This window comes from Aplidium turbinatum, chromosome 1, assembly GCF_918807975.1.
Source record: "Aplidium turbinatum chromosome 1, kaAplTurb1.1, whole genome shotgun sequence".
In the NCBI taxonomy this organism is placed as follows: Eukaryota; Metazoa; Chordata; class Ascidiacea; order Aplousobranchia; family Polyclinidae; genus Aplidium; species Aplidium turbinatum.
The window spans coordinates 55,306,747-55,322,050 of record NC_137472.1 but is presented as its reverse complement, the minus strand read 5'-3'; the positions used below and the strand labels follow the sequence as shown (position 1 = coordinate 55,322,050).

The 15,304-nt window shown below is 37.4% G+C and overlaps 1 protein-coding gene across 1 annotated transcript in view; it reads left to right on the top strand.

The window, feature by feature from the left end:
- The first annotated feature begins 2,399 nt into the window (after positions 1-2,399).
- The window catches only part of LOC145767411 (Fanconi anemia group M protein-like), a 28,680-nt gene continuing 15,775 nt past the window's right edge, over positions 2,400-15,304 (top strand). The window contains exons 1-12 of the mRNA XM_082579231.1: positions 2,400-2,695; positions 8,219-8,524; positions 8,913-9,088; positions 9,441-9,530; positions 10,145-10,291; positions 10,700-10,831; positions 11,269-11,401; positions 12,075-12,226; positions 12,841-12,934; positions 13,610-13,836; positions 14,366-14,572; positions 14,785-15,022. Of these exons, the coding sequence (XP_082435357.1) occupies positions 2,449-2,695; positions 8,219-8,524; positions 8,913-9,088; positions 9,441-9,530; positions 10,145-10,291; positions 10,700-10,831; positions 11,269-11,401; positions 12,075-12,226; positions 12,841-12,934; positions 13,610-13,836; positions 14,366-14,572; positions 14,785-15,022 (2,149 nt within the window). The 5' untranslated portion in view covers positions 2,400-2,448. The remainder of the gene's footprint in view (positions 2,696-8,218; positions 8,525-8,912; positions 9,089-9,440; positions 9,531-10,144; positions 10,292-10,699; positions 10,832-11,268; positions 11,402-12,074; positions 12,227-12,840; positions 12,935-13,609; positions 13,837-14,365; positions 14,573-14,784; positions 15,023-15,304) is intronic.

Genomic DNA, 15,304 nt, shown 5'->3' with positions numbered 1-15,304 from the left:
CGTTGCAGGACCAAAATTCAGTGTTAGACATGGAATAATATAAGTTGTCTAAATATTTAATTCGTCATGAATGTTCATTCTCAGATATTCAGTTACGCCTACACTACAAAAACTAACACTTAGACCTAAACATTACAACCGCAAGCAATTTGTACAAAAAGCTGGATAAGTTTGCCTCCTGCGTATAGAAGTTTAACGAACTAAATATTGCATCCGCATCTGAACGTTCATTGGCGAAGTAACGTTATATCTACGCTGTAAAAAGGGCAAAGGCATGACTATGAAAGCTAGTAGGCCAAAGTACATGGCGAGGAGACATCAAAAAACAGCAACAATCTTTTTGTCTTTATAATGCTGTGCTGTGTACCGTGACGAGAGACCATTCTGTGCGTATGACCTGGGGATTGTAGATCATAGGGATGCGAAGCTATATCCGCTTTTGACTTATCCGCAGCTCTAGAAGGGTTACGTTTTTTTCTAATTTACAAAATATTGTACTTTTTATGGCTTACATAAAAAGAGTGAAGTTGGTTTTAAGATAATTTAAGGTTTAAGTTAAAAGCAAGCCAGCAGCAAAGCGTAAAAAATGTCAAATTGGCAATTGACCCTTCTAATGTTGGCGGAACAACGGAGTTGCGCGTCCTGTAATGTACCGACCCTAGTATGACCAGTTAGTCTAGCGATTGAACGCATTGACGTCACTGGGAAAGCAACTCTAACCATAGCACATCTGATTGGCTAAGCAGCTGGTGACGTTTTGCAAAACGAGTGCGAGAATTGGATAAAACAAAGGCGTTTTTTGACGTTTTTGGACGTGGGGAAAGCAACTTTGCAAGTTGATTTCCCTGAAGCCTCGGTGGTTGTTTCTGACAGGAGCGTTTGCGTTAATTGACATTTATAGGCTAGACATGAGGTTTGGTGAGGACTTAAACTACTCACAAGCGTTACGAGTAGCCTAATTCTAGTCACGAACACAGTAATTTTAAAGTGAAAATAGACGTAATAAAAATAATAAGAAGTTAAACATAAAATTCAGTCATTATAGTTTGCATAGTTTTCGCTCAAGTAATCACTGTTTTCCTTGCTTTCCCTCGCCGATCGTCACTGCACAGTCTCTATATTATAGAGACTGTGGTCACTGAACAATATTAAACGCACACTCGGTGTCAGCAATAAAAATGATTATCATAACTTGAGTAATATTTTAGCAGGGTTTTCTTCAGAAAATTCACCTAGGCTACATCTTCTCAAAAAAGATGCCTGACAATACGAATTATTCAGTTATTCAGTGTAGCATAAATTTCTATGCGCAAAAACAAAATCACGTGTAAGTCAATCTACGTTTGCAAACAGCGGAAATTTTAACAAATGGTAATCATTGTGGACATAAATCAATTTATTGACACCTTTTTGAAAAGTCAGTGTAAGAAATATTTTGCTGAACAATTTCCACAAAAATCGGGTCATAAGTTGAAAACAAAATGTCATGCATTTTATCTCAAACTTCAAGTGGGTTGTTTGATGTCACATTAATTTATTTACTTGCATCCGACAAAGCTGTCTGTCCATTATCTAACACAATGAAATAATACATAAACTGTAAAAGCACAAAGATTACACCAATCTATTTTATATTTTAGGAAAAATTATACTTAAATTTTTTATAGATTATAATTTTATGTTGATCCCTTCATTTTCATCAATGTTTGTAGAATGTTTGATTGAAACTTATCTTTTATTAGGGGAATGCCCTTTGCTGCTTAATCTGCTTTATGCTTTAGGTTTTTATCAATAAATTGATTTTGATTGATGTGAATAAGGACCTTTTCAGTTCAGTTGAGTTCGTTTTTATGGCTGACCATCACATTGAAAAAACAATATATGACTAACATAGCAGAGTTCTAGAAAAAAGCAGAAGCGACCTTTTCTGATGTCCCAAGTTAGAGTGAAACAATCTGCAGAGGTTTTTAGAGAATAGTAGCCTGACTGAATTTGATGTAATTTGCTCTGCTTGGCTTTTTTGCATCGCATTGAGCACTTTTTGTAGTATTAATAGCATTTATTGTTTAAATTGATTCCGAAGTGAACTAAACACAAGCAAGGTTGTAGGGTACGGTATGTGTTGATGATGATCTGATGTCTATCCTAAACAAATAAGCACACATCAGCTCTCTAAATGCAAAGTATATAGTTCTTTAGCTTCAGTTCTTTGCTCCCTCAACAAATGCTCCAATACCATTGTATCCATCTTCAGTGTAATAGTAGCTTTTTTCCTCCCATATCACACATGAAATTAGCCTTATGGATTTGGCTCGCAATTCATCTGCAAAAGCCTGAAAAGATCTTTACTAACTGTACTTTTTGATTATAAGGTGCTACAATGTGTCGATGATTGAAAATGTAAGCTACCGGTATATCATATATGTTAATATCACTATTGAATGCAAAATGTCTAATAACACTACACAAAAAACATTATTTCAAACATGGAATTGTGAGCCAACTTCTGGCAAAGATAGGAAAGCGAAGAAAAATGAATTGAAAAGTATCAATGAACACCAGCCAGCCAATAGTACTTCGGAAGTTATAAACTTAACTGACAATGATGTTGCTGATGATGATCTTTTATGTGCAGCAGCTGCATTTGAGCAGGCAATGTCCAATGATGAAAGTCTGTTATTGCCCAAGGCTAAAGGTAAGCTTACATTTAAAATATTTTTTATAAGCTTGTGTTAAAGTTTTAAAAATACTAATCAGCCACCCGCACTTGCTGTTGTTTCTTTGGGCAAGAAACTTTACAATAATTGCCTCTACCCAGTGATCGATTTCGAGTAATGGGTAGTACCAAATTTAAGTCATAAGTAGAGTAGACAACCGGAAACAGACATTGCAGTCGGCTGCAGCGTGGGTCAGGTGTACGTCGGAAGGCGTACACCGATGCATAGCGCTCAAGTCCACTTTCTCGCAATGCAGGATAAAGATAAACAAACAAAAACAAACAGATCTCGATTGTCAAAATCTTTCAATGTTTATTAATGTTAACTACCTAGTGATGCACCGGAGGCAAGATTTTGGCTAGAGGCAGGATGTTCTGGCTATAGAATGTCAACTTGGGCCGGAGCTTCTGGCCTTTGTTAATATCTACTTCAGATAATTATAGTCAATCTGGGTAATGCGCAGCGCAGGAGAAATAGCGATAATGCGCAGCGGTGCGCTTTATAAGAAACAAAGAAATTTAATATTTAAAAGTTGGTTATTTACAGCTAAACTACCCAGCTGTTTAGTGGAAACCAAGTCAAAAGAAGGATTGGACGGCATCCAGGCTAAAATCTTTCTTTTCATACGTCACCTATTTTCTCTTCATTTTAACTTTGAAAGTCGGATTTCTAACTTTGCTGCTGCAAAGAGAAGAGCGCTTGTATCCAAACGGCTCCAACGTGTAGCGATCATGCACACACAAGCCTTTATTTAAACTAAAAGATAATAGAGAAGTAATTTTGTTTCTTTAAGAAAATTGAAAAATACGCATTTGGCCGCAACAACAGTCACGCGGTGAATGCGTGGCAACCACGTGAGGCTTTGAAATTGAGAGCCAGACGGTGATACAAAATGGCGGCTCGGTTACAGCACAGAATTAAAAATTCACCGGTGTTATTAAGATGTTGAAGTTTTAGACAACAACAACTACAGCAAAAATTAGTCGTAAATCAACTGGAAGCAGTGATCCCAGCGGCTCCACGGGGGTGCAGCTTAATGCGAAGTATGGCGATACATTTCGCTTTCCCACTCCAGAGGATAAAAATGTTAAAGAAAACAAAAAACAGTTTAGTATGGTATTCAGCGTTAAGATGAACTACGGAAGGTATAACTTCATATTTTCCAGGCTATCTAAATCTTCCTACAATATCACATTGTTTGTGTTACGTTCACTGTTCGAGTCATAGCAAGGAAAACAAATTATTTCCTGTTTCGAGCATTTAAAGAGAATGTCCCCACTGATTGATAACTGTTACTGCCAAATTTCTTAGTTAAGCCCTCTGCATTCATTTGTGACTCGTTTGTTAATTATTTGGCTTTTTTCTCCTTTGCAAGTCTACTGTACTAAAAAAGCCACCTGTTTTTCTTTTTTCTTTTATAATGTTTTGGCCTCTGTCGCATTTGTGTTTGCACCTGTGGTTTGTTTTCGTTAAATCAATAACTTATTAGTCAACGATATAACGTCAGTTTACATCGAATTATACAACCATTATGACCTATTCGTTTTTCAATAATTGCCAATCCTTGAGAAAGGGAATTCGTAATTGTACTGTAAATCGTTTTGTTTCATTCGACAAAATTGCTTTTCTCTTACTAGACAGTCGCAAATTTAAGAAATCTCAAAGTTACCTGTGTTTAAAAGATTGTCTAAAAACGCACAATAAGAACACGTGAAACTCAATTAAAACTTATATGTTGTGTTGTTGTTAGCAATCCAGACAGTTCAAATAGAGCAAAAATCAACAACGATAAACAAAATACATTACTGTAGCGTTGCAATAAAACAGACAAAGCGGACGTTACAATAACCCCTGTTGATAATTTGTGCCATAAACAGCCATAATTTTTATCTGCTATTTTGATAATGATAATTTGTGCCATAAACAGAGTTTTTTAGGCAACTGACTGATTTGTTTTGATGCTAAAGTAGCTACGTAATGCCCATTGTGTTGTTATTTGTGAACGCCACTTCGTTTAGTCGTTTATTTTATGCGTCAGCAAAATCTTACATTTTGTTGACTCTGTGTTTCTTGACATTGAATCAACGTAGTTAGAAGCTTGCGCCGGCAAAGGCAGCTTGTACCTTTGTGTGTATGAGGAATCATTTCTCTTTTTGTGCTATAAATGAGGTCTGTGCTTGTCATGTAAAGCTTGTACTGTAGTGTACTAAACACTGATAAATTTCCCTTTTCCGATTTTGCCTGGTGGTACACTGCAAGGGCACAAAGCTGTTATAATGCAGGCTAAATGCGCATTCGATTGCGCGGTGCGCTTTAGCCCAACGCGCACTGCGCATTCGTTATCAAGCGATTATTGCGCAAGCGATGCCGAAAATTCGCTCGAAAACAAACAAAAGGCGCACTTGACCTACTTCTTAGTACAATTGATCTACAAGTAGCAAGGTACTTAAAAAGTTAAAACTGGCTTGTCTAAAGTGTAATTTGACCAAATGAGAGCAAAGTTTGTTAAAATTGGCTGTGCATTACCCCAATTGACTATAATCAATGTTTTAACCTAGCGGATGTTGACAGTAGCATTGACAGGAAGGTCCAGAAGGTACTTCTGGATCCGGGATCATTTCAAGGGCTTGTAACCATTTCAAGGGTTCCCGGAAACTTAAAGAAACCATCTTGTATTCGGTGGATATAGTGCGGTTTTCTTAGAAGTGTTGGAATTTAGGATGTGAGAGTCTTATCGGTATCGGCCCAGGTTGTTGGTACATCACTCTTAGTCTTATCAGTATTGAAGCGATAACCAGGCACTCTTAAAGAAGGTGCTTTATGACAATGCTTACGGTGCTTTACGGCAGTGGTTTCCAACTCGTTTTTAAGGCGACCCATTTTAAAAAAAAATTCAGTTCGGTTAAATCTTGCAACCCAAGCAAATTGTCGTAATATTTTAAAAGCCATACAAGATTGTGTTTCAAACAAACAACACTACAAAAGCAGTAACTTTTTCTGAAAATAATATGTTTATCAAATCACTAATGAGATACGGTAGCTGTGCTGGCTTGCTGTCAGTCAGTTTTTGAAATCGAGGCGTTATTTTGCTTAGGCATAGCCGCAAACTGCATGTCGGCTTTAACTTTCAGCCGGTTTCGCTGTTCACTGTGTTCAGTTTTCAATACACACGTGGCGCTAAATTCAATCTTAAAAAGCCAAGTTGTTGCAAATGAAATCTGTTTTTGAATCCCTAATTGTGAAACTGTGGGATACACTTTGTACATGGAAGCCCAAAAGTGGATGTTTGCAGAATCTTTGGGGTATTTGTCTTTGAAGGACGCAAAAGAAATACAGTTTGCTACTTCTGTCGTTATGTCCATAAACTGTTCTGCAACATGGATGGAAAATTAAGGCCGATCTTTTCCAACAAATAGATCAATTATCCAATCATTATGGTTATTAAGTGTTAGAGATTCTCCATAAGCAGTGCACAAACTTTTTGGCAAACTGTTCCAGGTGTCTAATTATATGATTATATCGTTTGCTTAATATCAACTTCATTGCCACAGATATATTGCGTTAGCTGAGGAAATATATCATACTCATCTCTGGTGACATAACTTTTCCAGAATATGAGTTTTTTGTGTTAAGCAGAAACTTTTGCGGCGCGATCAATCACCGTAAAACCGTTGCCTTGCATATGTAAATTTAGAGAATTCAGAGAGTCAAGTATATCGGCAAGGTAAGCAACTTTTGCCTTGACATCTTCTTGCAAAAACTTCTCGGCTAATCTCACACAGTTCTGTTGCCTCAGGAAGATAGCAATCTCCTCTCGCAAATTACAAACTTGCTTCAGGACACGACCTCGTGACAACTATCGCACTTCTGTGTGCAACAGCAATGCTTGATAACAATCAGAATCCACAAAAACGAAAACAAATGCCGATTTAGTGGACTTATTTTGATGAAGTTTACACACTTCACATCATTCAACACTTCGTGCAGCTCTTGAGACAGCTTTTTTGCGGCAAAGGCCTCTCTGTGGAGAAAGCAATAAGTCCATATAGCACTTGGGGCTTTGTCTTTGATGCGTTTTACCACACCAGACTATGCGTGGTCCAACGTGTGGAAAACTTTGTCATATAGTGCACGTTACAATATATATCCCGTAACTTTGTCAAGCTAATTTATGTTTGAGACTGAAATTTTTGTTGGGTTTACATTTGATATTAATAATAACAATAATAAAAGCAAAAATTGTTAAAACTTCTTGCACTACGATTGTGCTACAAAGCTTTTTGATGTCTCGACATGAAACGCTTCATGACTTGTGTTTATATTTTCCAGTTTTGTGATCGATCTCTTCACGTTTTAAATTTTGTTTATTGTTATTTTTTTTGCCCGAGATACAATATGCCTGAAAAGTACCGTAAGTGACCCAAAAAAATTATCAGGCGACCCAACTTTGGGTCGCAACCCATGAGTTGGGAACCACTGCTTTACGGCATAAAAATACACATATATACTGTATAATATGTCAATGAGAAGTGCTTTTATCAGCGTCTGCGTGTTGCTGTCATCACATTATTTACCATGCATTTTGTACGGATTGTTTTATTAAGCAGATCGCGCAGAATGCTTCTGCCAGAAAGGACGGTGTAGGCTATTTGGACGCGTTTTGGAATTACAACAGTATTATAATCACAAAATGCGCTATTGTACTTTTAGTACCCACAACAATACCACCAAATTGGGTCTGCTACTATTCGGTGAGTCCGATTCGGTGAGTCCGATTCGGTGAGAGCCTTGTTCGGTGAGAGCCCTATTCGGTGATTTTTTTGAATTTTTTTTTGAAAATTATTGGGTACCGTAGCCTAATTAAAACCCCTAACCCCAAACCCCCTAACCTCAAACCCAAAAACCCAAACCCCCAAAAACCCAAACCCCCAAAAACCCAAACCCCAAAAAACCCAAAACCTCAAACCCCAAAAACCCCAACCCCAAAAACCCCCAAAACCCCCTAACCTCAAACCCAAAAACCAAAACCCCAAAAACCCAAACCCCCAAAAAACCCCAAAACTCCCAAAAAACCCAAAACCCCCAAAAAAACCCAAACCCCCAAAAACCCCAAAAAACCCAAAACCTCAAACCCCAAAAACCCCAATCCCAAAAACCCCAAAACCCCCTAACCCCTATAACGGCAATGATAATTAGGCTACGGCGCGCAATAATTAAAAAAAAAAACTCACCGAATAGGGCTCTCACCGAAAAAGGCTCTCACCGAATAGGGAACTCACCGAATCGGACTCACCAAATCGGGCCATTCCGCACCAAATTATTTCACACTTAAGAGTATGAAAATGTCTTTCTAATAAAAAAAGTGTAACAGTTTAAGTTAACAAATATGATTTTGAAAGGTCCTTGGAAAAAGTAGTCGCAAATATGCATATAAGACTACCGGATCATATATCGTACATTTAAAAATTAGTACTAATAAGGTTAATTTATAAATGTTTTAGATTATGAACACTTGCCTGGATTTGACATTTCTTCTGGAAATTTATGGATTTATCCCACAAACTACCCTGTTCGAGATTACCAACTCTCTATTACACAAACTGCTCTGTTCAAAAACACTTTAGTTGCTTTGCCTACTGGGTTGGGAAAAACGTTCATTGCAGCAGTAGTTTTATACAATTTTTATCGCTGGTATCCTCAAGGCAAAGTTGTGTTCATGGCTCCGACAAAACCTCTTGTTTCACAGCAAATTGAAGCTTGTTACAAAATCATGGGGATCCCAATGGAAGATCAAGTTCAAATAACAGGTTTCTATTGGTCATGCTGTCATTTGTTTTGTTTTTTTATTCTATCTTCTTTACTATTGTTTTGAAAGTCTACGATTGCATAAATTCTACAAAACTAGTTAATATGTTGTTCTAATACAACTGTATCAAGGCTACTCATGATATTTTGGTGAAATTGTTGTACTTTAGTCTAAATAGAAATATATATAGTTATTTAATAAAACTTTATTCTTGTAGTTCGTCATCATCCGTTCGCGTTCGGGCATCGTCATTAACTTTATTCTTGCAGTTGTTGCTAAATACAAAACATACCATTTATGCACTTGAGAAGCCACAAAATTACTGATGCAATTCAGGCAACTGACTGCATGCTTTTTATAAATAGTACTTGGAACGAATCTTTTAACAGGTGCTACGATGCTATCTAACCGCCGAGCAGAACTGTGGACATCGAAAAGGGTATTTTTTCTTACCCCTCAAGTTATAAACAATGATTTGGCTAAGGGCGTTTGCCCCGCGTCTTTGATAAAGTGTGTTGTGATCGATGAAGCTCACAAAGCTATGGGAAATCATGCATATTGTCAGGTAGGTGGGGTCGGTACTATTCTCTTTCTCTGAGATCTGACCAGTGTATGTTTTCAACAAACACAGAATAGCTAATTAAAAAGTTCTCTCGAATTGAGATATTCACTATCACATTGAAAACCAATTACGGTGCTGTATTAACAAATTGATCTGGTGACTTACTTCAGGTTCAAGAGTTTTAATTGGCTGTTTGGAATGATTTTTGCAACATAGTTAAGCTAAAGCTTCAACCACTCTGCATGTGTTTGACTTTCTGTGACAAATACTTTTTATATTTATTGATTTTGAATTTTGATTATCAATATTTTTATGTGAAATTAAATCGCTTTGCAGCTTAACTTTTTTCATTTAGGTCATTCAACAATTGTTGTCGTACAGTCGTAACTTCAGAGTATTAGCTTTAAGTGCTACCCCAGGCAGTGATCTGAAAGGCGTACAACAGGTATTCATCATTACATCATTACAAAACAAATTCTAACTTAGTTTTGAAACAAACAAAGTTGTCTTGAACACGATAAACTGCTTTTTGCAGTCTTTATCAAAACATTATGGATCACATCATATCCAGCAAAGAAGTATGTACAGTATTTGCTCAAGTGACTTTTTAATTACTTTAAACACTGCTTGTATTATAATGAAAAGACTTTATTTAAATTATAATGAGCTGCATTGCAAAGTGTTTGATTTTATAAGAAGTTGAACAGTAGCAAATTTATGTAGCTGTCGTCAATTGTAATACATTTTCGCATTCAAAAAGTTGGTAGTACAGTATATGCGAATATTCTTCTTTTCTCATCATCATCATGTGTCGTCTCCGAGCCATGTGCCTGTCATTTGGTTTCGCACGTCGCGTTTCTCCGCTATCAATGCATGACAAGTCAGCCCGCTGTATTACATCATTTCCCCAAGTTCGTCTCCTTTCTCTGGGGCCTCTGCACTTTTCTCTTCCACCAAACCTTCAACGACCAATTGATGTAGCTGGCCTGTCGATTTTCTCAAAATATATCCCGCAGATTTCATCTTTTGTTTCGCTTAATCATTTGCTTTCTATTATAGGTAATAAAAAACTTGTTGATTTCAACGATTGAACTTCGTTCGGAAGAGGCGATTGACATACGTCAGTACAAGCATTCGCGAAGTGTGGACAAAGTTGTGGTCAAGCTGAGTGACCAAATTGTTCAAATAAGGCAAAGATACTTTGATGTAAGTAGCACAGTGAATACATAGTAGTATAGTGCACTGTGTGGTTATTTTGTGTTATCTATATCTGTGTGGTGCTATCTTATCCGACGTGACAAGTATCAGAAGATGATTCAACGCCATTGAAAAATAATAGCATTTTTTTGAAGACCATGTGTCCACTATTTAGTGGGTTGAAAAGTATCAAGATTCAAGAACCAGTCATTTTCATTGTACAATGGTACTTACATGAATGATCGTATGAAAACTTTAATGTAGCATCTGTAGTGATTTTCATGGTTCTGTGGCATTCTCGAATTCCGATTCACTTTAAATTCATCAGGTTTGGTTTCTGTAGCAGCTATTTTACTGATTGCACCATACACAGGCGCTATACAAGGTTGCCAACGTTATGTCTATTGTTCGTTTCAGGTGATTCGGATATTCATCAATACGCTTGTCAGCAACAAGGTCATTTACAATAAAGATGTTGCATTTCTATCAAAGTATGCTCTGTTAATGGCAAGAGATCAGTTTCGAAAAGACCCTCCATCTGGGTTGCCGGTAAGTTGAAAAAACTATTTCTTTTACAATTTCTGATATTTTGCTACTAACTGAAGTGGGTCTGCTACTATTCGGTGAGTCCGATTCGGTGAGTTCCTAACCCCTAACCCTAAAACGGCAATAATAATTAGGCTACGGTATCCGATAATTTAAAAAAAAAATTGAAAAAATCCCCCGTTAAGGGATCGGACTCACCCAATTGGACTCACCGAAACGGGCCATTCCGAACTGAAGTATTGCCACTCGACGTCAGTTTTTTTTCTAAGCATTGAATAGTTTTACTCTAATACGTTGTCGTTCTTATTTGCCGCCTTCGGTGTCTATTGAGTTGCCTACTAGCACACTTTTAAAATTGAAAAACTAAATCTTCAACCAACGGTACAATACGATAGAAATCGTAACTCAAAATTATATTTGTCCCCGTCGTTGCTTTTAAGAAAAACGCCATGGGGACACTTGAAGGAACATTTGCGATCTCTATCAGTCTCTACCATGGATTGGAGCTCCTCCTGCAGCACGGGATGAAGTCGTTCTTCATATTTTTGAAAGGAATAATGAAGGGAGGAAAAGGTAGCCGAGTTGCTTTGCTTTGGAAAGGTTGTATGAAATATTTTCTTCATCTTTCATCCAGTAAAATTTTACGTTCTTTATCGTTTTAACTTTCCTAGATTCGTGAAGAGTTGATTTGTAGTGCAAAACTTAAATATTGCGAGGAAAAAGTTTTTCTTAGCTCCAGTCTACAGTTGTTTTGGTTTGGCTCTCGGGTGCAGAGAGTCAAACGAAAACAACTGCAGGTTCGAGTTGTCAAAAGCCTTCTACCCGCTAGGATTTTGCTGACTGTTCTCTGGTGCAGCTTTCAATGCTGTGGCTACAACTCAACTATCAATCGATTATACTTGTGTCTTTCGTTTAAACTCTATTCAGCACATTGTATAGCTCCTGTATTTGTTTCCGTTTGGTAATGTGAAAAAACATACTGTATGAACAACTCATCATCGTTCAAGCATTTTCAGGTTTTCCAACGCTAAAGGCTAGTGTTAAATAATTATTTTAGTCCAAGATGACATCGTCGCGTGTGTGATCAAAATCAAACACCTTCGTTTATTGGAAAGGTTTTCGTCACACATACGTCCGAGTAATTTTCATTGTGAATATTTAAAATGAACTCCGCTTTTAAATTAAAGGCTAGAACTTCGGTAAAGGATATGTATGGTCACTTTTAAGTTCTCTCGCTTTCTTTCAGGTAATATGCGTTCCAAAGCGGTATTGCATGCCAATCCTCAGTTCCAGTCCATCTACTCCGAGTTGACCGGTTATTTCGGGGAAGCCCCCGATTCGGTCATTCACGTCACTCAGCGTCATGGCACCCAGCAGTCCACGAAGCAGCCAAACCAAGTAAGGGTGCAGATTGGCCACATTTCATTAGTTTAGTTGAAATAATGAACAAGCGGACCTCGATCAGTAGAAACTACTAAGTTTTGGTCCAAATTGTTTTTTTACTCCTGTTCCACATTATGACGTTATTACAGTGACCGAGGATGCATATTGATTTCTCATATTTGGTTTCCATTTTCTTAACATTTATTTAGTGTACCCCAGTGGCTTATTGCTTTAAGAGGTTCACAACACAATGATCCTGTAAGTGTAATAAGCTCAAAACAACACACTTTCAAAATTGGTTATAGATTTATTGCAATACATTAGCTTGACTATTTCACCGTAACTCATCAAAAGATGTTGTGGTTGCAGTGGGCATATTCATAATTTTTTTGATAGAAGAGGCATTTAAAAAAAAAATAGTCCAGAATAAACTTTGGCAGATTTTTCTGCCATCTCTACGCTTTGGCAGAAAGATGTATGTAAATTTATGACATCCGTATTTTAAAACGAGGCAGCTTACGCTCCAGTTTGGTACGTTTGATTTAACCAATCATTGACAAGTAAGCAGTCACATGATTATTTCGCAACACACAGTTCTAGAACATGACGCAATTCTCAATTTTTCACAGAAAGGAGACCTGGAAAGAGCGTACGTTTACAGCCACCCGAAGATGAAAAGATTAGAAGACATTGTTTTGCAGCACTTCCAAAATACCCCTGGAGGTTTGTTAGTGTTATTGCTCACAACTATTTCCAGCTAAAGCGCCAATGCGTTTTTTAGCACTTCACACCTACACAAACTTATTCCTTTAATCTTACAGAGACTTCTGTAATATTTCAAAGATTCCTTACATTATTATCTACAAAGAGTGTTGAAAGTGCACAAATGGATACTCAACGTGGTATCGGCTGCATAGTCGAGTAGTTAGAGCCCTTGGGTGACGCTCCTAAGGCGCCAGTTTGGCATCTTTCCAGAGCATGTGGCTTGTTTGGCAGGACACTTAAAGCCATGTCTCAGGGTTGACACAAAAATTAGCTTCCTTGCCTTCCCGTCCACATTTCAAACACTTGTATCTCAACAGAAGATCATCAAGAAATATATCGCTTACATCAATGGGTTTCTTTCAAAGTCGATCAATGTGTATCTTTTTGAAATATCACGCAAAAATATAAAATAGAAGAAAATCATTAGTTACTAACAAAAGTATTCGAATTCACAAACTTGTAACAATTTCCTACAACGATTGCTCTGACCTTTTAAGAAATGAACAGCCAGTTTAGTAAGCTTGTACATTTAGTGTTCTTATCGAATTTAATATCAGAATGGCTAAAAAGTTCGCTATTAGTATTGTTTGCGTTGCTAAAAGATCGTGGTATTCCGCAAGGATCCATTTAAAGGCAACTTACGTTTCTTGTCATTAGGTAGCAAGCACAATGAAACGCGGGTTATGATATTCTGTCAATATCGCGATATTGTTCGGGAGATCACTGAACTCCTTCAGAACCATCGCCCTCTAGTGAGGCCCATGCAATTTGTTGGTCACGCTCCATCGACTAACCCGAACGACGAAGAAAAAGCCGGCTCGAAAAACAACCGAAGATTTACTCAGAAAGACCAATTGATGGTAAGATATTGAGTTGAGACTGAAGCGGTAATAATTACGCATTCAAAATGTTATTTGTAATGTATAAAATGATAAAATCAAAATGTAAATTGAAGTAGCTATACGCAATACTAAATGGACAAAATTAAGTTATGAAAATGCAGTACGAACAGTTCATGGTCGAGAACACTGTTGGATTGTATCCAACCCAATGTTGGAGATTTGAACTCATGTCTCCTGTGTGCGTCCTCATCTGCTGGACGAGCATTCCTTCACAAAAGTATCAAATTCTAGCAATGTTAACTATCTTAACCTCACCTGTTATTCTTACAAAAGTAACTACTTACAGACTGTATAAGGAAAAAGATATGAATCATCAACTGCTAACAAATGTGCAATGATGTTGATACGATGTAGAATTAGGGGTTTCATCGTTACACTTCCAATCCCAAACAGCAAATCAGTCGTTTTTTACATTGATTTAACGTTTTTGACAGATGTTGAATCATTTTTGTAAAAACGACTGATTTGCTGATTGGGATGCTTGTAGGTTGTTGAGAAGTTTCGGAGTGGCGACTACAATACACTTGTGTCCACTTGCGTTGGTGAAGAGGGCCTGGACATTGGTGATGTTGATCTTATCATTTGCTTTGACTCCCACAAAAGTCCGATCCGGCTCGTGCAAAGGATGGGGAGAACTGGAAGGAAGAGGAATGGAAGAATCGTGATGCTGGTTACCGAAGGAAAAGAAGAGAGGGTAGGCAGACGATGTTATCCTAACATTTATGGTGTAAAATTAACGAATACCTTATAATATAAATATAAAAACACCTGTCGAAAAGCAATAGAATCACATTTTACGGACTATGGCATCAAAAAAGTAAAAGCATTTCAATTATTATCGATGGATTTTAACGATATTTTTTTATGGTTTTGCTACTCCTTTTTAATTACGCTGTTTTGTGTCAGGATTACAATTCCAGCCTCGCTAGCCGACGCAGCATCCACAAAGCTATAGCTGGTGCAGGAAGGACATTGCAATATTATCCTCACAACCCAAGCATGGTTCCCAGTGGATTGAAACCCCAATGCCACAAGATGTTCATCACCGTGCCAGAAAAGACCAGCTGTGAAAAGAAAAAGGCAAAACCAAACCCGAAACAACGCAAAGTATCAACAGTCGACGTATCAGACATGTTACGAAAGTGTGAGTGACGTTTTTACATTTCTATTTATTTGATGTTCAATAGATGCCGGACTATTTTTGCATATGGACTTCCTATGATGCCTGTTTTCTGTGCGATATTGAGCAAATAGCTGGTGAATTAGTGTAGTTCAATACCATATATGACTGAATTTCAAGAGAAGCGTCAATTTAGCAGCAGAATGGTTGAAACACTGGACAGTTTCACTACAATTGGACTTCAGCGCAGAAGAAGAGAACAATTTTATTTCAAAACTTTTGAAGTTCAATCACTGCATTTTGAAA